Source organism: Giraffa tippelskirchi, chromosome 7 (genome assembly GCF_054371585.1).
Source record: "Giraffa tippelskirchi isolate mGirTip1 chromosome 7, T2T-mGirTip1v1.2.pri, whole genome shotgun sequence".
Classification (NCBI taxonomy): domain Eukaryota; kingdom Metazoa; phylum Chordata; class Mammalia; order Artiodactyla; family Giraffidae; genus Giraffa; species Giraffa tippelskirchi.
This window is the reverse complement of record NC_137281.1, coordinates 137,435,248-137,459,371: the sequence shown is the minus strand read 5'-3', so window position 1 is coordinate 137,459,371 and position 24,124 is coordinate 137,435,248. Positions and strand designations below refer to the sequence as shown.

The 24,124-nt window shown below is 42.1% G+C and overlaps 1 protein-coding gene across 4 annotated transcripts in view; it reads right to left on the bottom strand.

Annotated features, from left to right (window-relative positions):
- Positions 1-16,556, bottom strand: part of FNTB (farnesyltransferase, CAAX box, subunit beta) — a 77,793-nt gene extending 61,237 nt beyond the window's left edge. For all 4 annotated transcript variants that reach the window (XM_081509931.1, XM_081509932.1, XM_081509933.1 and 1 more), the window contains exon 1: positions 16,333-16,556. In XM_081509931.1, coding sequence (XP_081366057.1) covers positions 16,333-16,476 — 144 coding nt within the window. In that variant the 5' untranslated portion in view covers positions 16,477-16,556. The remainder of the gene's footprint in view (positions 1-16,332) is intronic.
- Positions 16,557-24,124: the final 7,568 nt, after the last annotated feature.

Sequence of the window (24,124 nt, the reverse complement as noted above, 5' to 3'; positions counted from 1 at the left end):
CTCCTCCCAGTCAGGCCTTGACTTTTGTACTTCTGTGTCTATCTTTGCAGTATGAAAAGGCAAAAAGATAACTGTAAGATGAACTCCCCAGGTCAGTAGGTGCCCAATATGTTACTGGAGAACAATGGAGAAATAACTACAGAAAGAATCAAGAGACAGAGCCAAAGCAAAAACAACACCCAGTTGTGAATGGGATTGGTGACAGAAGTAAAGTCTGTAAAGAACAATATTGCATAAGAACCTGTAATATTAGGTCTATGAATCAAGGTAAATTGGAAGTGGTCAAACAGGAGATGGCAAGAGTGAACATCAACATTTTAGGAATCAGTGAACTAAAATGGGGAATGGGTGAATTTAACTCAGATGACCATTATATCTACTACTGTGGGCAAGAATCCCTTAGAAGAAATGGAGCAGCCATCATAGTCAACAAAAGAGTCCAAAATGCAGTATTGGATGCTATCTCAAAAATGTCAGAATGATCTCTGTTTGTTTCCAAGGCAAACCATTCAATATCACAGTAATCCAGGTCTATGCCCCAACCAGTAATGCTGAAGAAGCTTAAGTTGAACGGTTCTATGAAGACCTACAAGACCTTCTAAAACTAACACCCAAAAAAGATGTCCTTTTCATTCATTATAGGGGACTGCAATGCAAAAGTAGGAAGTCAAGAGATACCTGGAGTAATAGGCAAATTTGGCCTTGGAGTACAGAATGAAGCAGGGCAAAGGCTAATAGAGTTTTGCCAAGAGAACGCACTGGTCATGGCAAACACCCTCTTCCAACAACACAAGAAAAGACTCTACACATGGACATCAACAGATGGTCAATACCAAAATCAGATTGATTATATTCTTTGCAGCCAAAGATGGAGAAGCTCTATACAGTCAGCAAAAACAAGACGGGACGCTGACTATGGCTCAGATCATGAACTCCTTATTGCCAAATTCAGACTTAAATTGAAGAAAGTAGGAAAAACCACTAGACCATTCAGGTATGACTTAAATCAAATCCCTTATGATTATACAGTAGACGCGACAAACAAATTCAAGGGATTAGATCTGATAGACAGAGTTCCTGAAGAACTATGGATGGAGGTTCGTGACATTGTACAGGAGGCAATGATCAAGACCATACCCAAGAAAAAGAAATGCTAAAAGGCAAAATGGTTGTCTAAGGAGGCCTTACAAATAGCTGAAAAAAGAAGAGAAGCTAAAGGCAAAGGAGAAAAGGAAAGATATACCCATCTGAATGCAGTTACAAAGAATAGCAAGGAGAGATTAGAAAGCCTTCCTCAGTGATCAATCCAAAGAAATAGAGGAAAACAATAGAATGGAAAAGACTAGAGATCTCGTCAAGAAAATTAGAGATACCAAGGGAACATTTCATGCAAAGATAGGCACAATAAAGGACAGAAATGGCATGGACCTAACATAAATAGAAGATATTAAGAAGATGTGGCAAGAATACACAGAAGAACTATACAAAAAAGATTTTCATGACCCAGATAAACACGATGATGTGATCACTCACCTAGAGCCAGACATCCTGGAGTCTGGAGTCAAGTGGGCCTTAGGAAACATCACAACAAACAAAGCTAGCGGAGATGATGGAATTCCAGTTGAGCTATTTCAAATCCTAAAAGATGATGCTGTGAAAGTGCTGCACTCAATATGCCAGCAAATCTGGAAAACTCAGCAGTGGCCACAGGACTGGAAAAGGTCAGTTTTCATTCCAATCCCAAAGAAAGGCAGTGCCAAAGAATGCTATCAATTCCCAATTTTCCTTGCTGTATTCAGACTTGAGCCCAATCTCTCCCCCCTACTGCAAAACACCATCATAGCAGTCCTCCTTGAATAAAGTCTTCTTTAACATGTGTCATGAATAACTTTTTCTTTAACAATACCCCTCCACATCCACTAGCAGAATGACTAAAGTTGAAAAGAAGGACAACACCAAATGTTGGCAAGGGTGTCAAGGAACCAGAGCCCTCATATTGCTGGTGAGAGTGTAACATGTATGGTCACTCTGGAAAAGGCCAGTGGTTTCATTTAGAACTAAACATACACCTACCCTGTGATCCAACAATTCCACTTGCAGGTTTCTAACCCATGAAAGCACATGATCATAAAAAGATTTCTATGAGAATGTTTATAACAGCATTATTCATTATATCCTGAATCTGGCAACGGCCCAGTTGTCCGTCATTAGGAGAATGGATTTAAAGAACCAACAACAGAAAAAAAAACAAAAACCAACAACAGAAACCTTTAGAGCAAGTACCTCAGAGGCACTGTACCTGCAACCAAGCTGAGCTTGTTAAAAATATAAATTTTCAGGTCATAGATTTATCGAATCAGAAACTACTGGGATGGGGCCCACCCAGAATCTAGGGGTCAGAGATGCAGTGACTGCCCCCAAGTCCCCAAGACTTAGGTGCCATGGCAATACAAATGCAGATCTAGCCATCTGCCTGCATTCTTGACAGCTCTGTTCAAAAGACAACTCATGGAATTTTTCTAGAAGTTCAATCGGAAGCACAGAATAATTTCCATTCATAGCTGAGTGGTTGAAAAAAAACAACAACTCATACATTTGGTACTTTTTCTTTCACAGCTTCTATCTAAAGCAAATCTCATGCTGCACCAACTTTCATATCATAGATCATCACTTCCCTTCTCCCTACATCTCCCCCTCTCTCCCAGAGAAGGCCCATTCCAGAAAGCAGAGTTGCTGCCTGCGATTCTCACAAATGCTGAAGAAGTGGTAAAAGAATCATTAATAGATTAAATATAAGAAAAGGATTCATCCTAAAAAAATTATCCCTCAGAGAAAACAAGTCACCTTATAGGAAATATTTACAAAGTAACTCTTGCTGTGGGGAGTTCTTTCAATTCTTTATTTTGAATATGAACCAGTTGGGGTTGATACATCAGCCTAAAAGAACCTCAGTTACGATTGGTTTTGGCTACCTACAGAGGTCAGCTGATGGTATTAATGAAAGAGGACAAGTTCAACACAGCTTTAATGCCTGGGGATATGAGCTCACACATCCATGTGTAAACTGCCACTGTAAACCCTTTCAAAGACCCCTTTAAAAAGTAATAAAGTGTTTAAATTGTGAAGATCAAAGACATGCACCAACTGGACACATTGTAAAAATAATAATTGTAACTTGTGATAAAATATTCAGTATCTTTTCCATATTCAAAAGGGATGTATCTCGAAAAACTAAAAGTGTGGCCTGCAGAAACATATTCATAGATCTAAGATGTAGCTCCAATGATAATAAAAACATTAAACTCAAAGATGGATATGAAGAATTTGAAGACAATGTTTTATGAATATGAGGAGGAGAAAGAACAATATTTCTAAATTACTGTGATTTTAATAATGTGATTTTAAATAGTATAGATACCTAAATTTAAAATGTAAATCTTGTCAGTAGGCTTTTGGTTTGTTTTGTTGTTGTCCAGTTGTTAAGTCGGGTCCAATTCTTGGCGACACCATGGACAGCAGCACTCCAGGCTTCCTTGTCCTTCACTATCTTCTGCAGTTTGCTCAGATTCATGTCTCTTGTGTCACTGATGCCATGCAATCATCTCATACTGTCATCCCCTTCTCCTGCCCTCAGTCTTTCCCAGCCAGCATCAGGCTCTTTTCCAATGAGTTGGCTTATCCCATCAGGTAGCCAAAGTATTGGCACTTCAGCTCCTACAAGGATGTGTATACAAGTATACTTCAAAGAGCACTTTAGGGAGCTTTTTAAAAGGAAAACTGGGAGATTTTGATATTTGAACTTTCTTATAGTTGAGCAACATGATATATGCTGAATTTCAGTAAAATAAAATTGATTCACTTCACTAGCCTACTAAGCATTTTAACAAACAAAGCTCTGGTCCCTTTTATCAGAAGCATAAAAAACTAGTTAGTTTGACCATATGTAGGAACTTGTTCCACTTCCATTTAATAATCTTTCAGAGACTAGAACTTGAAACAAGTCATCAGCAGGAGTTCAGGATTCATTCCTGGATTCCCAATGCTCCCTCCTTCAGGATCTGCAGTAGTGCAATGCCTGTCACTTGCAGCCAGCTCTTCGGCCTGGCTCTCTTCATCCCATTCCACCTTCCCCTCTTCCTCATCTATCATTAGATCAGCCCCCCCAATCCAGTTGACCTAATTCCCTACCACAGCCAACCTGATAAGTCTTCCCTCTTAAGGGCTCCTCACACTGGCATGGCTGCCCCTCAAACTCCATCTTTACAGCCCAACCCCATCCACAACTTCCATGAAGTTGTTCTGACTCCCTCAGCCCACAACAGATCAGCTTCCACTCCCTGAAACCTCGCGCAATGCAGTCGGAATTGGGCACTTCATTATATGCTCTTGCGAGTCATTCTATGATTGCTTCAGGAGTATTCTTTTTTTTTTTCCTCTAAGAGAAAAGAATTCATCACCAACTCAATGGACATGAGCTTGCACACACTCCAAGAGATGATGAAGGACAAGGAGGCTGTATATTGTCACCCTGCTTATTTAACTTATATGCAGATTACATCATGAGAAACGCTGGGCTAGATGAAGCACAAGCTGGAATCAAGATTGCCGGGAGAAATATCAATAACTCAGATATGCAGATGACACCACCCTTATGGCAGAAAGTGAAGAGGAACTAAGAGCCTCTTGATGAAAGTGAAAGAGGAGAGTGAAAAAGCTGGCTTAAAGCTCAACATTCAGAAAACTAAGATCATGGCATCTGGTTCCATCACTTCACAGCAAATAGATGGGGAGACAGTGGAAACAGTGGCTGACTTTATTTTTCTGGGCTCCAAAATCACTGCAGATGGTGACTGCAGCCATGAAATTAAAAGATGCTTACTCCTTGGAAGGAAAGTTATGACCAACCTAGACAGCATATTAAAAAGCAGAGACATTACTTTGTCAACAAAGGTCTATCTAGTCAAGGCTATGGTTTTTCCAGTAGTCATGTATGGATGTGAGAGTTGGACTATAAGGAAAGCTGCTGCTGCTGCTAAGTCACTTCAGTTGTGTCTGACTCTGTGCGACCCCATAGACGGCAGCCCACCAGGCTCCACCGTCCCTGGGATTCTCCAGGCAAGAACACTGGAGTGGGTTGCCATTTCCTTCTCCAGTGCATGAAAGGGAAAAGTGAAAGTGAAGTCGCTCAGTCGTGTCCGACTCTTAGCGACCCCATGGACTATAGTCCACCAGGCTCCTCTGTCCATGGGATTTTCCAGGCAAGAGTACTAGAGTAGGGTGCCACTGCCTTCTCCGTCTATCTCCCTTATAGTGCTTTATTTTTCTCCACAGCACTTCTCTCTAACATTAGATAGAGATGGATGGACGGACACATTTTTTTTTTCTCCTTTTTAATTGACTGCCTTCCTAGACTAGAACAAAAGTTTCATAAAGGCATCAACTCGGCTTCTTTTGCTCACTCCCTTATGTCCAGCATCTAGAATAGTGCCTGGCACAAAGAAGGCACTCAAGTATTTGTTGGGTGAATAAAAAAATGAATGAATGCAATGAAGAACTCAGAGCTAAGGACTCTTTCCACTGTTCAGAAGTTTAACTTCTATTATCAAATCATTGTTAAGCAAATAGTCTCCTGATAATCAGATGGGAAGCAGGTGACAAGGACTTGTTTTTACTGGCAATGGCACAAAATTGAGCTCTGTCAGTAAATCCCTAAGAATAAATGGAATCTTCGGGCAGAGCCAAAGGAATAACAGTAGTATCTTCTGTAAATAACTCCTAGCAAGGTTGTTTTTTCTATGACTATATAATCATTAACCTACCAACCTGGTCCTTCTCTAAGACTCAGGCTTCTCATCTATAAAATGCATAAGAATTGAATGATACAACAGATGGAGAGTATTTATTGGGTATGGAAAATACATGCCCAATAAATGGACACTACAGTGATTATTAAAACTACTGAGGCAGTTATGAGAATGAGATACTATGCTATCTTCCCATGACCTGGAACTGTTTATCCTAGACTTAAAATATAGCTGGAATAACAACATGGAAAAGAAATGGAAGATGCTTTCCTCTCCACCACACAGTTGGGCCTAGATTTGAAAGACATCCTAATAGTACCAATGTTCCATATCAGAACCTAGTTTCCACATCTGGTCCAGACCTTGGCCAATACTCTTGTAGACCAGTACTGTGTTGCATGCATTTCTGCATCACTCACTATACCTAAGCACTTAGAATGTAACTGCTGGCTTTTCCCTGCTAGAAACTAAGCAGGGGCTCAACTGAAAAAAAAGTAGTGCAGGCAAAAGGGAAAGAACAGATCAGTAAAGTTCCTGATAATGTTCCTTTTTTTGACTTACCCCTCTAACCATGGACGTCTCTATTCTCCTCGGCAAATTAGACCAAATTCTGATTCCCTTTTCTCCACTAACACCTTATCTATCCATAGCCTTATCTGCTGGGTCAATTCAATTAACTGCACAAAAGCTGACCCTATAGTCTTAGGTCAGATAAAAAGAAAAAGGCTTGACCTGGATCAATTCAACAATCCATTACTTAGGAACACTACCAAGATCCTGGAGCTTTTTTGTTGATGGGAGATTTCTCTGCAATCTTTTGCAAAAAGACTTCTGTAGAAGGACACACTGGTGGGCTAACTAACCTGGGAAGCTAGATCCAAAAGGTAAGTTCCCTTTCTACCCTAAAACCCACGAAGCTTAGATCTTCAGTTAAAATATTCCCTCTCCTACTGAATGTCTAAGTGTGTATTCAAACCCTTGTTTTTGTTATGATAGTCATAAATATACAATATAATACTTATCATTACTAATTTTACCAAAATTGAGGCTTCCAACCTCAGGTATGAAAATCAAAGGTTAAGCCTGGAGACTAATGTTACTAAGAGATCTTATTTTAGTAAGCAGCCTGATGCTTATTTGTTGGTGCTAAAAAGAATCATTCTGATCATTTCTAGTGACAGATGGGTAAGCATTTCCACAATAACTAACTTCGGAACAATTCCAACTGGAGGATGAGAAGAAAAACAAAACCATAGTTCACTACTCATTCCCCAAACACATTTCAAAGTGACAGGTTCCATCTACTTCGAGGCTTCAGCGAATGGCAAGAAGTCCAAAATTCATAGTCTTATTACAGTACTTCCCAAACTGTATTATTTTCCAGTCTGTCTACCCCAGCCGGGCTCTGCATGCTCAAGATTGTGACTATTTTATTTCTTTGTATTTCCAGCATTCAACATTTTGTCCAGCACATTGCTGGTGCTCATATGATAGAAAAACTACTAAAATGCCCACCCATGAGGCAGGCCTCAAATCTGGCCCTGCAGCTCAGAAATTAAACAGAACCTGGAACTGTTAGGGAACTGTTGACCAAAACCACCCTCCTTGGCCAAGCCCACTTGCCCAAGCTGTCTCACAAAAGGAGGTTCCAATAAGGAACATGGTGCTTCGACCAAAAACTAACTGGGAGAATTCACGAGGGGCCAAAAGAGGAAGGAGATGACCAATCTCCCAGAGTCCTTCTCCCTGGAATCCACCTTGGTTGAGAGAAGCATGTGCCAACAGGAAGGACCCTGAATCAGATTATGGGGCAAGCAAGATGATTAGCCAGACAACCTGGAAACTAACCCCATGACCATAAAACCTGAGACCATGATCCACGTGGCAGAGCAGTTCTTCTAGGTTCCCTGACTATGCTACTCTCCATCCAGATGCCTCCTCCCTATAAAATTGCTTGCTTTGTCAGCAGATGTGCCTCCTTGAACAATTCATTTCTGAGTGTTAGACAAGAGTCCACTCTCAGGCCCTGGAAGGGGTCCCCCTTCCTGTGACAACATGCAACTCTGGTGGGACCCTTTTGCTATGATTGACAGCCTGACCACTTGTGGAATTCAGGGACCAGCTCACTCACCCATAAACCAGACCCAGCAGCTGCTACCAGAGCCCTTTAGTCTCTGGTCTCCCCCTGATGCAGATGACTGGCCAGAGTGCCCCGACCAGGTAACAAACAAGAGACTTGGTTGACCTTTTTCCCCTTCCCTCTCTCTTTTCTCTTTTCAATCCCTCCTATCCTACCCTTTCTTCTATCCTGGTACTGGACACAGAAGCCTGATTGAAGGGCCTCAGCCTGAGCTGAGGGATGGAGCCTGATCACCTCTGGTGGTCAGAGAACTCCAATCATCTTATCTGGTTTCTGATAGGGCCAAGTTCCCATCCTTCCTTCCTATAAGCCCAGGAAAAATTCCTATAATGCCTGGGCATCTGTAGGTGTCAGGAGACGTCCATAAGGCCACCCCTTTTTGTCCTGCCTCCTTCCCCTCTTCTTTCAACCTGTCCTCCTTTCCTCCCTTTGAAATCTTCGACAACCTGAGATATTTCCATTTACTGTTTGTCAGTACTGAGGTTCTGTGTCTCTGTAGGAGGTTTTCTGAGAGACTGCAATCTTGAGATGAAGGAAGTGTCTGATTACGAAACGGTGCCTAAGTGTGTTTTCTACTTTGTGTCCTGTGTTGTGATTTATGATGGCCATTCTGCTTTGTGACATGGGAAAGTCTGGTTCCGTCCACTGCAGAGCTCTCTTAGATGAATGCTGTCTGACTAGAAGGATTTTACCTATGAGCCTATGAAGAAGATGATATTTTATTAAGAGATTAAGATGATACTTTATTATAGTCCTGTGTAGCCACAATATTCTTCAGACTCCAGAGAAATTGGTTTAGGTGAAACTCTTAAAATTTCAGAACTGGTAATTTTGGTATACATGGTTAGAAAAAGAAAGCTTGATAAAACGTCTTTTCAGAATTCTGACTTTGCAGGAACAAATTCTTCTAGGAGAAATTGCTTTTCTTTTTCTCTCCCTCTGCCTTGAGACCATGGCTCTCAGGATTATTTATCTTATCTAGATGATCACTAATTTTTGAGACTTAGGGGGAAAAAAAAAGAGGAAAGAAGCTACTAAATTTTATGTTGTAATACCTGATTCATGACTAAGTTTAAAAAAATGAATCTATGAGTTCTCTGGTTGTATCTGTCTAAATGTCAGTGTACATTATATATACATATATATATGTCCTTATCTTTGGATGGTATTATCAAATACCATCTACATTATCAAATGGTATTATCAAAATTAATGTCAATGAGCTCTACTAAATTGGCTTAAAGAAAATTAAGTGCTTACGTAAGTTCTCAAAAATACAGAAAATGACTGGTCAGAATTAATTTCAGGTTTACAAGAACTGGGAAATATTCAGTATTAAATTAGTATCTGGTATTAAACCTTGTTTGTTGATTTAATTAATACAGACAAGTCTTCAGAGTTATTAAAGTATAATGCCCTTATTATACCTATGTTTGATAGAAGTAAAATAAATAATAAATAAATAAATTTTTTTAAATAAATATTTTTAAAAAGCAAATGTTTTTAGAAACTATCACTGGCATTTATGTTCACCAATCTACAGAATATTAATTTAGAAGACATCATAATTGGTTACTTTCTCAGTTTTCACTAGAAATTAAGGTTTTTAAGAGTTGAGGACTCTATAATTTAAATATGTAATTAGGGAAGAATTTCAGCATATAGTAGGAAAGTAGGATGTGTGTTTTCAATGAACCAGGTATGAGGAATGGAAGAGGAGAGTGAAAAAGTTGGCTTAAAGTTCAACGTTCAGAAAACTAAGATCATGGCATCTGGTCCCATCACTTCATGGGAAATAGACGGGGAAACAGTGGAAACAGTGTCAGACTTTATTTTCTGGGGCTCCAGAATCACTGCTGATGGTGATTGCAGCCATGAAATTAAAAGACGCTTACTCCTTGGAAGAAAGGTTATGGCCAACCTAGATAGCATATTTAAAAGCAGAGACATTACTTTGCCAACAAAAGTCTGTCTAGTCAAGGCTATGGTTTTTCCAGTGGTCATGTATGGATGTGAGAGTTGGACGGTGAAGAAAGCTGAGCACCGCAGAATTGATGCTTTTGAACCGTGGTGTTGGAGAAGACTCTTGAGAGTCCCTTGGACTGCAAGGAGATCCAATCAATCCATCCTAAAAGAGATCAATCCTGGGTGTTCATTGGAAGGTCTGATGTTGAAGCTGAAACTCCAATACTCTGGCCACCTCATGCGAAGAGTTGACTCATTGGAAAAGACCCTAATGCTGGGTAGGATTGGGGGCAGGAGGAGAAGGGGACGACAGAGGATGAGATGGTTGGATGGCATCACCGACTCGATGGACATGGGTTTGGGTAGACTCCGGGAGTTGGTGATGGACAGAGAGGCCTGGTGTGCTGCAATTCATGGGGTCGCAAAGAGTCGGACACGACTAAGTGACTGAACTGAACTGAGGGGAAAAGAAAGTGAGTCTGTCTTAGAGCTGGTTGTTTCTGTACGGAGAAGAGCATGGGGAACAGACTAACACGGGGGATACAGACCATCCTGAGGATGGTCAGGATTGGCTACGTTTAGATTGAAGTTAATTGAATTTTGTTGTTAAAAGCAAGCTGGTGCAAGACTAGATTTGCTTTTCATTCTCTATCAAGAAAACAAAGTTTCCTTTGAATGCTCTTTTGTTAACAGGTTTTGTGAGTTTCTGTGCCTTTAAGCAGCCTGCATTTGCTGTTGAGATCTCTTGCAACTTTGGTTAGGGAATAAGTATTATTTCTCAGTGACCTATGCTCTTACTTGACCAAGTGTTTTGAAACTTTTTGACAAACTTCCCAAATACCAAATTTTGATTAAAGTTCTTTTGACCTCCAGCTAACTTTGGGACATTTTAGAGGGTCTCTGAGGCATCTTGGAGAGAAATATTTAACTAGTAGTATTTCATATATTCGGAGAAGGCAATGGCACCCCACTCCAGTACTCTTGCCTGGGAAATCCCATGGACGGAGGAGCCTGGTAGGCTACAGTCCATGGGGTCGCTAAGAGTCGGACACTTTGATATATTAGATTACATGGAGAGCATTATCACATGAGTCATAAACCTACTTAGAATATACTGTATGTATAAATATTATTAATATAGACATTCTAAAAGTTGCATAATTTTTTAAAATTTGGGTATGTCCTGATATCAGGCTTCCCAGGTGGTGCTAGTGGTAAAGAACCTGCCTGCCAATGTAAGACACATGTGTTCAATCCCTGGGTATGGAAGATCCCCTGGAGAAGGGCATGACAACCTACTCTAGCATTCTTGCCTGGAAAACCCCATAGACAGAAGAGTCTGGCGGGCTACAGTCCATGGGGTCAAAAAGAGTTAGACATGACCGAAGTGACTTATTAGCACAACGTCCTGATATCATGTTATAATTTAACCTGTTATTTTAAAATGTATATCACAGCAGTAACTAAGTTTCTCTCATCAATTACATTGTGATCAAATGTTAAACCATGACTTTTTAAGTCTTTCTCTCATTTATAGACAGTTATTGTACTCTGATAAATCTCAGATTATACAGAGGAACTGGGTAAGAGAAAAAATCCTAATAAAAAAATCTGACGGTTTCATAAAAAGTTAACAAAAAGGATTAGTTACATAGGTTTGAGTGAACTAATTAATGTGGTTATAATTTTTATGATTTCTGTCTGAAACATTATTAGTTTTTAATCTGTGTTTTCCAGATATAAAGAAACACTCTCAGACTTCTCTGGTGGTACAGTGGATAAGAATCCACCTGCCAATACAGATGACACAGATTCAGTCCCTTGTCCAAGAGGATTCCACATGTCATGGAGCAACTAAAGCCCATGTGCCACAACTACTGAGCCCGTGCTCTAGAGACCACAAGCCACAGCAAATAAGACCCAGCACAATCAAAAATAAATAAATTAATTAAAAAATAAGAAACCCTTTCAAACTAATTATGACTTACAGCAAATTCGTAAATTATACCTTTATAAGCAGAATCAAAACATTTCTCTTTTCTCTCTACCTGAGCTCTCTGGAGACTGGAAACTCTTAGGTTCCTAGCAACTTCATCAGATAAATTAGGAAGGCCACCTCCTAACAGGTGCAAGAATCTCAAGGTATTCTGTAGACCTCAAAAAGGGAGGCATTCACTTAAATCTACAAGGCAAAATCTGTGACAAAAGCCCTCGGTGTGGCTTTCCTGGCCTTGGGAGGACTTTTATCAATGAATCAGATTTAATTTGAGGACAAGTTAATTTTGATTTGGCTATATTTGATAAAAATGAGAGTGATTTTAGAGAAAAAGATGTTCCAATAGATACTAAATTCTGTTTATTGAGGCCCATATTCACTAAGATTCGCTTATCAGATAATTCCTCGCTGTTATGTTATATTGCTGCAAAGTTTAATTGAATTATTAAAAAGGCACACTTTGTTTCTGAAGCTTAACTCAGTAATCTGTCTTTGGATGATGATTAGATGTTCCATGATCTGCAACCAGAAGGTTAACATCAGGTTATGGTCACTTAAGTGTAAAGGCTCCTTTATTTTGGTAACAATTAAAGGTTTCTGAGGTGGTGCAGTGATAAAAAATCTGCCTGCCAATGAAGGAAACATGGGAGACGCAGGTTCGATCCCTGGGTCAGGAAGATCCCCTGGAATAGGAAATGGCAACCCACTCCAGTACTCTTGCTTGGAAAATTCCACGGACAGAGGAGCCTGGCAGGCTACAGTCCATAGGGTGGCAAAGAGTTGGACATGACTGAGCATGCACACAACGCACCACCAAACCACTAGGGATAACCAGACTAGTAATACTAGGAAACTGGGCTGGGTGCTTTATGGACAATGCCAATACATAATTCCCCTTGAAGATAAAGACTGATACAAAGCAGATTAAGTCAGATGACCTGGGATATACTGGGCTGCACCTAATAGAAGTTCTTGCCTTAAATTTCAATTTGTGACCTTACTAATACTGCTAGCTGTACTATTTTTTTATATTGCCTGTTTTACAAACTGTTGTTTCTTGCATTTCCAAATGTGTGACTCAGCCTCTGATAAAATGATGATACATAGTTTCCATGTGAGATCAATGATTATAAAAGTATAACTCTAGATATAGGAAGAAGCAACAAGAAGGAATATTTCCCTGAACCATAAGAGACGAAGGTGGTCTACAGACTTTTGGTCACTGTTCAGTAACAGCACACTGAGTGGCCCATCAGTGAAACCTTCCCCAGACCTGGAATGAGCATTCCAAGCACTGTGGGACAAAACGGTCATGAAATGCCCCCCAAACTATGGTCGAATTTATGACCCTGAAGGGGCCCTGGCAACTGAAAACTGGCGCTTGCCATCTGCCTCGGTAACAATTAGGTCAATGGGCACTGTGGCCACTGACCTTCAACACATCCTGAAAGGAGTTCAGTGTAGAGATCAAGGATGAGGTGCTCGGTGCTCTGGAAAAACTGACAGAACAGGCCTGCAGATAGTTAATAGTTTCAAGAGATTTTATGAGCCCAAATTCTTACATCTTCTCATAACTAGATAAAACTAAAATTGTTATCAGTGACATCTGCTTTGGCCAATTAAGGAGAAAAATGAAACCGAAAGTCAAAATGGAGTAGCTGTGGTTGAGACATCTAAGGTTATTAATACTAGGAGGCATTATGGACGTGATTGCAGACAAGGCCATGTATTGCTGACAGCTTGAGTTTTCTGAGCTGTGTCAGACATGGGATGCCACCGGCAATTCTCAAAACAACGTCTGCTGGTGACTGGTAGCTGCAACCTTATGGTTCCAAGGTATCCTCTTGTAACTAAAAAATGAAAGTGCTTTAGATCAGATATTAACAAAAAGAAGAAACGCATGCGTAGTGGCCAATAGCTTCTGTTATGTGTATGTTAATGCTACATCAGAAGTTAAAACTTACTTAGGTACAATTAGACAACTGGTTACAAGTCTCCCAAAGGTGCCAGGTCCAGAATGGGTTTCAAGCTTATTCTTCTAAATACCTCAGGGAATGAAATTTATTTTGTCTATTTCAGGTTTCACTTCACTACTTCTAATTAAGTCTGGAGAAGACTCTTGAGAGTCCCTTGGACTGCAAGAAGATCCAACCAGTCCATCCTAAAGGAGATCAGTCCTGGGTGTTCATTGGAAGGACTGATGTTGAAGCTGAAACTCCAATACTTTGGCCACCTCATGCAAAGAGTTGACTTATTGGAAAAGACCCTAATGCTGGGAAGGATTGGGGGCAGGAGGAGAAGGGGATGACAGAGGATAAGATGGTTGGATGGCATCACCGACTCGATGGACATGAGTTTGGGTAAACTCCGGGATTTGGTGATGGACAGGGAGGCCTGGCGTGCTGCAATTCATGGAGTCGCAAAGAGTCAGACACGACTGAGCAACTGAACTGAACTGAAGTCTGTTACACCAAAATGGTGGACCAAAGGATTGAGATCTTAATAATAAGAGACTCAGATCCAGTACCTGGAACTCAGAAACATTTCCAGTTCAGTGTCTAGTCCCCAAATTGAGACAAGACTATGCCCCATTTCAACAGGAATTTGCCACAGCTATTCTTGTTCCATTCCCTGAAAGACTGAAGAGTATCAGAGAGGGGACTGAAACTGAGCAGGAATCTGTGGGGCTCCCAAGTACAAACCCTTTCTGTGTTTCCTATTTCTCGTTTGTAGGTTATAGGTTTCATTCAGCCTCCTTTGACCTTAACTGAGTTCCAAAGGGCAGATTCAAGCAGTTGCTAATCAAGGAAGGGAGAGGATGCAGAATCAGGGGAGGAACAGCCAAGTGGTGGAACAGCCAAGTGGTGGGACAGCCTTGGGGCAGGGTCCTGGTTCCTATGCTAGGAGCATGCATAACTGTATCTTTGAGTTCTTCTGACAAACTGCCCTCCACACACACACACACACACACACACACACACCCCCAAATGGAGGATGGTAACTTCAGGCTGAGCCCAAGATTCACACACACACACACACACACACACACACACACACACACACACACACACACACACCCAAATGGAGGATGGTAACTTCAGGCTGAGCCCAAGATTCACACACACACACACACACACACACACCCAAATGGAGGATGGTAACTTCAGGCTGAGCCCAAGATTCCTGGAGCACCACCCGGTTATCTCACCACCCACCAGTCAGAAGAAGTCACACACTCTGCAGCCCTCACCCCAAATGTTGCGTTTCTTTTCTGGGCCCAGCAATGAACACCTTGTTAGGCTTCCTGTTTAGCCCGTCTGTTTCATCTGCTTACAAGGTTTATCTCTGACAGAGTCCAACAGTTTCAGGCCAAACTATTGTTACTATGAGAATGGAAGTCAGTTTCAGACATAGAATACCTAGATTTAGATCAGGCGGAGAGAGATTTCTACTCTAATAGATAAGACGGTGCCCACTCCCAATAGGAAATAGCTACAAAAGAAAGAAACCTCTGCCCCAATTCCCAAGAAGTATCTTGAGTATGAAGTGTCTCAGGGGGGAGTTGTTAGGGAAGTGTTGACCAAAATCACCCACCTTGGCCAACAAGAGGTCCCCATAAGGAACGTGGTGCTTCAGACAAAAACTAACCAGGAGAATTCAGGAGGGGCTCAACGATATAGAAGACCAATCTCCCAGAGTCCTCCCTGGAATCCATCTTGGCTGAGAGATGCATGCCAAAAAAGGACCCTGAGTTAGACTATGAACCAAGCAACATGATTGGCCAGAGACAACCTAGAAACTAACCCTATTACCATAAAACCAGAAACTGTGAGCCACACGTGGCAGACCAGTTCCCCTGGGTTCCTTTACCCTGCTGCTCTCCACCCTTCTCAGTAAAGTCTCTTGCTCTGTCAGCACACGTGTCTCCTTAGACAAATTCATTTCCGACTGTTAGGCAAAAGCCCACTATCAGGCCCTACAAAGGTTCCCCCTTCCTTCAACAGAACGCTATGACCACATTCTGGCCAATTCTCTTCCCCTTCTTTGTCCCACAACTACAATCAGGCTGTAGAAAGTGAACTCTCCATCAGAGAACCTCCCAATGTCAGGCAGAAAGGAGTGGGCTGTAAATCTGCTTGGGCTGCTTCAGTCCTCCAGGTACAGAACAAGATTCTCTCTGCTCCCCAAGGCTTAGGTACTGTTCTCTCGCTCCAGCTTTGACATCGACCCCTCCCCAACCTGGCCCCCAAAACTTCCACTCCCCCAGCCCAAGCCTGGGCGCCCGGAGCTTCCCAAAGGGGAAGCGCCGCGGTGCACCATGGGAGTAGTAGTTCCCAGGTGAGTTCCGCGCCCCAGCAGCCCTGAGGACCGGACTCCCGCTCCCAGAAGCCCGCGCGCGGGCGCCTCGCCCAGTCAAGCCACCTCACCTGTTCTATGGACGTGACTGTTTCCACCGAGTCGTCCTGCAACCGCTCCCGCGCGTGCTCTGGCCTCAGACTGTACAGCGGCTCTGACCAGACAGGGGAGGAAGATGGAGGGCAACAGTAGTTGAAGGAACTCGGAGAAGCCATGATCCGGAAAGCAGCGGGCGGTGTATAGAGCTCAGCTTCGGCAAACCACAACGCGCATTGAAACTCGAGCGGGCTAAGGCGCTACGGTGAGCGGGTAGAGTCAAAAAATTCTGAACGCGAATTGCTACTGCCACCTACACATCCTCAGGGAGTGGGATGCTGCCGCCCCCCACCGGGCAGAGGCGTTGCTGCAAGAGGCTCAGTTTCCTAGCGGCAGGGAAGAATGTGGACGTTGGAATTTCATTTCACACACACCCCTCTTTTCAACATTCTGCTCATTCACACTTAATTGTTATGTCAGTAGTTTGCAGTTGCGGGTGCCCAAGAGCCCAATGAGTGTAACTCTTAAAGCGTTTCTGACAGCTCTCCTGACTGTCTCAATCATGCTATTACGAATAGAATTATTGTTCACCTTTGGGTACATGACAGCCGTCCAGGAGAAGCCAGCAAGTAGCTTCTCCACAAAGGCATCGCCATCTCAGCACTCAGTGTTGGAGGGAAGGGGTTACAGTGCAGTAACAGAAACTAAAACGCAGTAGAAGGAACAAATATAAGTGAAACAACCGAGAAATATTCACTCATTTATTTAGAAATTTTAAACGAAGTACCTACTATATGTCAGGGCACCCGTGCTAGGTCCCAGGAATACAAAAGTGAGCTAGATAAATAAGGTCCTTGCCTGTGGGAATTTTACAGTCTGGTAGAATTGACAGAATTAAGTGAATGAACACAATAAATACATGAAGACTTGTGATAAATTGTATGAAGGAAAATAACAGGGTTTGTGAAAGTAAAGGAGGAGGGGACTAACTAGACTAGCTGGTCTGGCCAACCCTCTCTGAGTAAGTGACATGTAGAATGAGACTTGAAGAATAACAAAGAGCCATCCACGTGAACAACATCAAGAAGAGCCTCACAAGAGAAAGGAACAGCAAGTTTGAGAGAACATGCAATAAATATGCTCATGTGTGTTTGTATTCAATCTGATATTTAATCTGAAGTTGTTCCAAATAAAAGAAATTCCTCTTAAGTGGGGTTAATCATCATATACATCTCCATTAAATGTTCAAGTTGTGATTTTAGGAAAACCCTGCTACCTTTGGGCAAGCAATAAACAAGAAACTCTTTCAGGGACCCACAACAAAAAGACTACACCAAAATTATAATACCAAGAGGTTAACTTATTTAGAGTTGGGGTGGGGGCTTGGGGGTTCGAGATGACGAGATGATAACAGACTTTCCAGATAGACTTGGACACAAGATCCACTTCTGGCTCAGAGGATTTTACTCTGTTCCCACTCAATTCCAAGTCACATGTCTAGGACTCAGGGAACCGTGGTATGATATTTCACAACGAGCCATTCCCCCGTTCTCAGTGTCTAAAGTTGAGGCCAGGATGGCCCAGGGGCCTAAGGCAGGTAAACACTCACCATGTCTATTTTAGAGGTGTCATAGTTGAGTGAAATCCTGGAGGTGCCAGAATATTTCTAAATCTGAGAATAAATAGGACTGTGTGGGTTAGAGTCATGGATATAGCTGTACAACATGAAATTGTCTCTATTCTTCCCTCTGTTTTGGCATCTTACTGCCTTTTAATTTTGTTTTGGAAAAAATGATCTGTTAAGGTCTGGGTCAAATCTAAGAACTCCATCATCTTTGTAAATAGTTGTTTTGCTACCTAGAAATTTAAATTGAGCTATCTTCATGACCCAAATAAGCATGATGGTGTGATCACTCACCTGGAGCCAGACATCCTGGAATGTGAAGTCAAGTGGGCCTTAGGAAGCATCATTACGAACAAAGCTAGTGAAGGTGATGGAATTCCAGTTGAGCTATTTCAAATCCTAAAAGATGATGCTGTGAAAGTGCTGCACTCAATATGCCAGCAAATCTGGAAAACTCAGCAGTGGCCACAGGACTGGAAAAGGTCAGTTTTCATTTCAATCCCAAAGAAAGGCAATGCCAAAGAATGCTCAAACTACCACACAATTGCACTCATCTCACACACTAGCAAAGTAATGCTCAAAATTCTCCAAGCCAGGCTTCAGCAATACATGAACTGTGAACTTCCAGATGTTCAAGCTGGTTTTGGAAAAGGCAGAGGAACCAGAGATCAAATTGCCAACATCCTCTGGATCATCAAAAAACCAAGAGAGTTCCAGAAAAACATCTATTTCTGCTTTATTGACTATTCCAAAGCCTTTGACTGTGTGGATCACAACAAACTGTGGAAAATTCTGAAAGAGATGGGAATACCAGACCATCTGACCTGTCTCTTGAGAAACCTGTATGCAGGTCAGGAAGCAACAGTTAGAACTGGACATGGAACAACAGACTGGTTCCAAATAGGAAAAGGAGTACGTCAAGGCTGTATATTGTCACCCTGCTTATTTAACTTATATGCAGAGTACATCATGAGAAATGCTGGGCTGGAGGAAGCACAAGCCGGAATCAATATTGCCAGGAGAAATATCAATAACCTCAGATATGCAGGTGACACCACCCTTATGGCAGAAAGTGAAGAACTAAAGAGCCTCTTGATGAAAGTGAAAGAGGAGAGTGAAAAAGTTGGCTTAAAGCTCAACATTCAGAAAACAAAGACCATGGCATCTGGTACCATCACTTCATAGCAAATAGATGGAGAAACAGTGGCAACAGTGTCAGACTTTATTTTTCTGGGCTCCAAAATCACTCCAGATGGTGACTGCAGCCATGAAGTAAAAAGACGCTTACTCCTTGGAAGAAAAGTTATGACCAACCTAGACAGCATATTAAAAAGCAGAGACATTACTTTGCCAACAAAGATCTGTCTAGTCAAGGCTATGGTTTTTCCAGCAGTCACGTATGGATGTGAGAGTTGGACTATAAAGAAATCTGAGCACCGAAGAATTGATGCTTTTGAACTGTGGTGTTGGAGAAGACTCTTGAGAGTCCCTTGGACTGCAAGGAGATCCAACCTGTCCATCCTAAAGGAAATCAGTCCTGAATGTTCATTGGAAGGACTGATATTGAAGCTGAAACTCCAATACTTTGGCCACCTGCTATGAAGAACTGACTCCTGAAAAGACCCTGATGCTGGGAAAGATCGAAGGTGGGAGGAGAAGGGGACGAGAGAGGATGAGATGGCCGGATGGCATCACCAACTCAATGGACATGAGTTTGGATAAACTCCAGCAGTTGGTGATGGATAGGGAGGCGTGGGGTGCTGCAGTCCATGGGGTCACAAAGAGTTGGACAGGACTGAGGGACTGAACTGAACTAAACTGAAAGAGTAACAGCTACTGAAAGAGTAACTGGAACAATTCTGTAACAAATTATAACATCTGTTACAAGTGCACCTGAAGCAGTTGCAAATTGTATTCAAGAAATAGAAATCTGTTTCTGAATGCAATCTCCTCCACAGTGGGATCTGAAAGAGGTTAATAGGGAGGAAGCAAGAGCCTCCTGCAGGATAGTGTATTTATGTGCTGCTCAGTGAACTAAGTGCTGAGGAGACAGTGGTGAATAAGCCACACACGTGCTCAGCCCTTCTGGGTCTCAAGATTTACCAGAAGAAACAGACATTAAACAATCATTACAGAACTAACTATTATTATTGCAGTTGGGGGAAATGGCATGAGGGAGAAAAAAGCTCAGGGTAGGGTGAGACTACATGGCAGGGGAGACTGAAGGTAGTCTGGAAGATCATGAGGAAATGATGATGGTGGGAGGACAACCCTAGGCAGAGGAAACCCAGTGGCAACAAAATCAAGTGAAACAAGGAATGGAAAATATGAGGAGTTTATGTGACATGGAGACGACTTTTCAGCCTTGGATCAGCGATGGCCTACAAGTCATCTTTCCTCTGAGTTTAATAAAACGATTTGTTCAAGAAGCAGAATGTACATAAATATTGGCAGTATGGCAGAAAATGATATATTTACAGGAGAAAGTCTTAGTAATGATAATAGCAACTCCAACTTGGACTACAGATGGTTTGGGTTTAACTCAAATTTATGACATTCTTCTAAATTAAACTGTGAATTGTAATTGTTTCTTTAAAAAATAAGATGTGGATAGTGCTATTTTGTATTAATACTTTTATCTAGAGCAATAAGAAAAAAGATTAATGGTCTAAATGAACCACTAGAGGGCGCTTCGGCCCCTAGCGTAGCTTCCAGAGAAAGCTTTAAAACTGCTCTCACTGCATTCCTCACAGAAGCACATATGTCAGCATGAATTGTTTCTTTTAATACCTTGCAAATCTATGTAATAATACATATTTTGGAAAGAACTCATCTATTATCCTGCTAGGTAATTAATTTTCTCCCCCACAATGACTGCTCTACCAGCATCTGTGGTCTCCTATTCTGCCTTCCCTGTCCCTGGCCCTCCTGCCTTCTCCGATGGAAGGGTTACCCAGCTCTTACCTAGGGCCAAACCCTCCCTCTCCCCTCATGCCCATCCTCCCTTACCTCTCCTAAGATATCTAATTGTTCCTGTACTTGATCATGTCCATCACCCACAAACAGGCTACTTCTCCATTCACTGGGGAAAAAAAGACCCTTTTAAGCCTCTTGATTCCACTCCTCCTTCAGCTACCTCCCCATTCCGCCTTCCCTCTCTACCAGTGGCTCCAGTTCCTCTCCTCCTACTGTCTCCTGAACCCATTCCAATCTGGCTTCCCCACTGGCTCTTGTCAAGTCCCCGTTAAACTTTTAATTGCTAAATCCAAGGGCCAGTCTCAGCTTTTATCCTGTCTTCCAACCTGACCTCCTAGCAGCACGTGACAGGGTTGATCATTCCCTTCTCCTTGAAATACCTTCTTCTTGCAATGTCTAGCACCAGCCTTTTCTATTTCCTCATCTCTCTCACGCTGTAACTTTGGAGTCCCTTGGGGTTCTCTGTCTACATTCGCTCACCTGTGAGCTCAGTCAGGTTCAGTGTTGCAAATACTGCCAGCGGATTGAAAAACACCCTCATTTATATCTCCAACCTGGGTCTCTCTCCTGAACTCACGTTCGTATCTAACATCCTATTTGCATTTCCACTTAGATATCTAACATGCATCTTAGCATGGTAAGTGTGTTCACAACAGAGCTGCTGGTTTCCCTTCCAAACCTGTGCCCTCAGCCTTTTCCCCTCAATTACCGTAAGTAACTCCATCCTCCCACTTTCCTACAAATCTCTTGGAGCCATCCTATGCCTCTCTTCCACTCACTCCTCCTAACTCTTAGTGAAAATACACCCAGAATTTAACCCCTGCTTACGAAATCCCACAGCGGAGGTCCTGGGCCGAGCCACCACCATCTGCCACTTGGATTCTTACTCTCATCTCTTAACTGTGCTCCCTGATTCTCCTCTCAACCTCCAACAGCTTAATACAAACTCAAAAGCCAGACTGAACTTCTTCCATGTCAGCAAATGACCCCTTCATCTGAAGAGTTCTGATTATCTCAGAGTCAGCCTCGAGGTTCTTACCCTAGCCTAGAAGGCCCCACAACCTGGCCTTTTCTTGCACTTGCCTGACTGCTCGCTGGGCCCACCACACTGGCCTCCTGCTGGTCTGTGTACGCCCCAGGGCCGGCCTCAGAGGACGGCTCTAGCTCTCGCCTCCCACACAACGCTCCACCCCCAGAAGTAGACGCGGCCTGCCCTCTCACTTCTGGTCTTTACTCAGATTTTAATACTCTGTCCCACTCTCCCGTTTTTTCTCCAGAGCACACATCGCCAGCTGACAAACTCTATACTTTATGCATTTGTTTACTGTTTGTCTTCCTCCCACTAAACTGTAAGCTCTCAGGACAGGGATTTTTATATTGTTCATCGCTTACTCTCTAGAACATAATAGGCACTGAGTAAGTTCAATGACTCAAATGATTTCCAGTCATTGTAATAAGCATTTGAGTGCTTATTTGTGTAACATACTGTAATAAATGATGACAATGAACATAATATTATACTAGTCTTATCCTTCAAGAGCTCACTAGCTAAACTCACTAGAACCTATATAAATATAAATAAATATAAGCATACAAAATATAAACATAAAATATATAGATAAAGACATAAAATAGGACATAACACACACAGAATTCAGTGAAATAAAATAGGAATAATTCATTCTAATCTATGAAGATGGCCTTTTAATATATAACATTAGTGTTTAGTTATATTTTCAATAGAGTAAATAATCTCTGGTAAATATTTTAAATAGTTACATTAGAAGGTGGAAATTGTAAAATTCTAGTTTTTATTCTTATTTCCTGTAGCACATACAACATATGGCTTCCCTGGTGACTCAGACAGTAAAGAATCTGCCTGCCATGTGGGAGACCCAGGTTCAATTCCTGGGTTGGGAAGATCTCCTAGAGGAGGGCATGGCAACCCACTCCAGTATTCTTGCCTGGAGAATCCCCATGGACAGAGAAGCCTGGCGGGCTATAGTCCGTGGGATTGCAAAGAGTTGGACATGACTGAGCAACTAAGCACAGCAACTTACGACTACGAGCTTCCTTGGTGGCACCATAATAAAGAATACACCTGCAAATGCAGGAGACACAAGAGACATGGGTTCAATCCTTGGGTCGAGAATCCCATGGAGAGAGGAGCCCGGCAGGCTACAGTCCACAGGGTCACAAAGAGTCAGACATGACTGAAGCAACTTAGCACACACGCATACGTACAACATATACAAATATTGAATCATTTTGTTGTGCACCTAAAACTAATATAATGTTATATGCCAATCATACTTCAATAAAAAAAGGAAGAGAGGATGGGAGGAGGGGATCATTCTATTTACAGCGTGCTTCCACTTGCTTTCTTCAGTGATGATCATTACGTTCACCTTTCCATGTCAGCCCTCGTCCCTCCTCCTAGTTCCTTCTAACCTCTGCCTGGTCTCGGTTCCACCCTAGATTTTCCATCTGCAGCAACAACATTACCCCAGCAGATGCTTGCATCTACTACTCTCTGAAATTTCGGAAGGAGAGCACTGGGGGAAAATGTTTTTCAAATCACTCCAAACAGAATAGCTTTCTGAACAATGACTTTATGGCATTGAGAACAACTGTGAGCTTCTCAGAAATCAATATATCATCAATTATACATACTTGCATCATTGTGTCAAATATTGAGGCAAAATTAATGACATTATATATTACTAATCATTACACAGACTCTACTACTTAAAACCAGTACAAAAGTATTGACTTTTAGTCCTACTTGGGATTTATTATGGTGAAATCTACTTTACCAGCACATACAGAATTGAAGCCAATTGGCATTGTTCACATTGAGAAAGTGGAGAAATGGTTTTAAAAACTGTCGAGAGGTAATGCCAGACACATATGCTCCAGAGTTCACAAGAGACCTTCAACATCATCTGTGCCTTTAAAAATACAGATATTCCTGGGCATCCGTGCAGACCTACCCAATCAGAATCTCTGGGGCTGGGTCCCAGACACGTGCATTTTTTAAAGCTCCACACGTGATGCTGATACACAGGCAGGGTTGCGAGCCACCCCAGCCTTCTTTTTATGTGACAGAAATGCTGGCTATTCACTAGAGTCCTGCTTCCCTCCCACAGCGAGCATTGCAGCTGCGAAGTGACAGCCCAGCAGTCCCCAAACGCATGCAGGCAGAGCCTTCTGATGGAGTTCTGGCC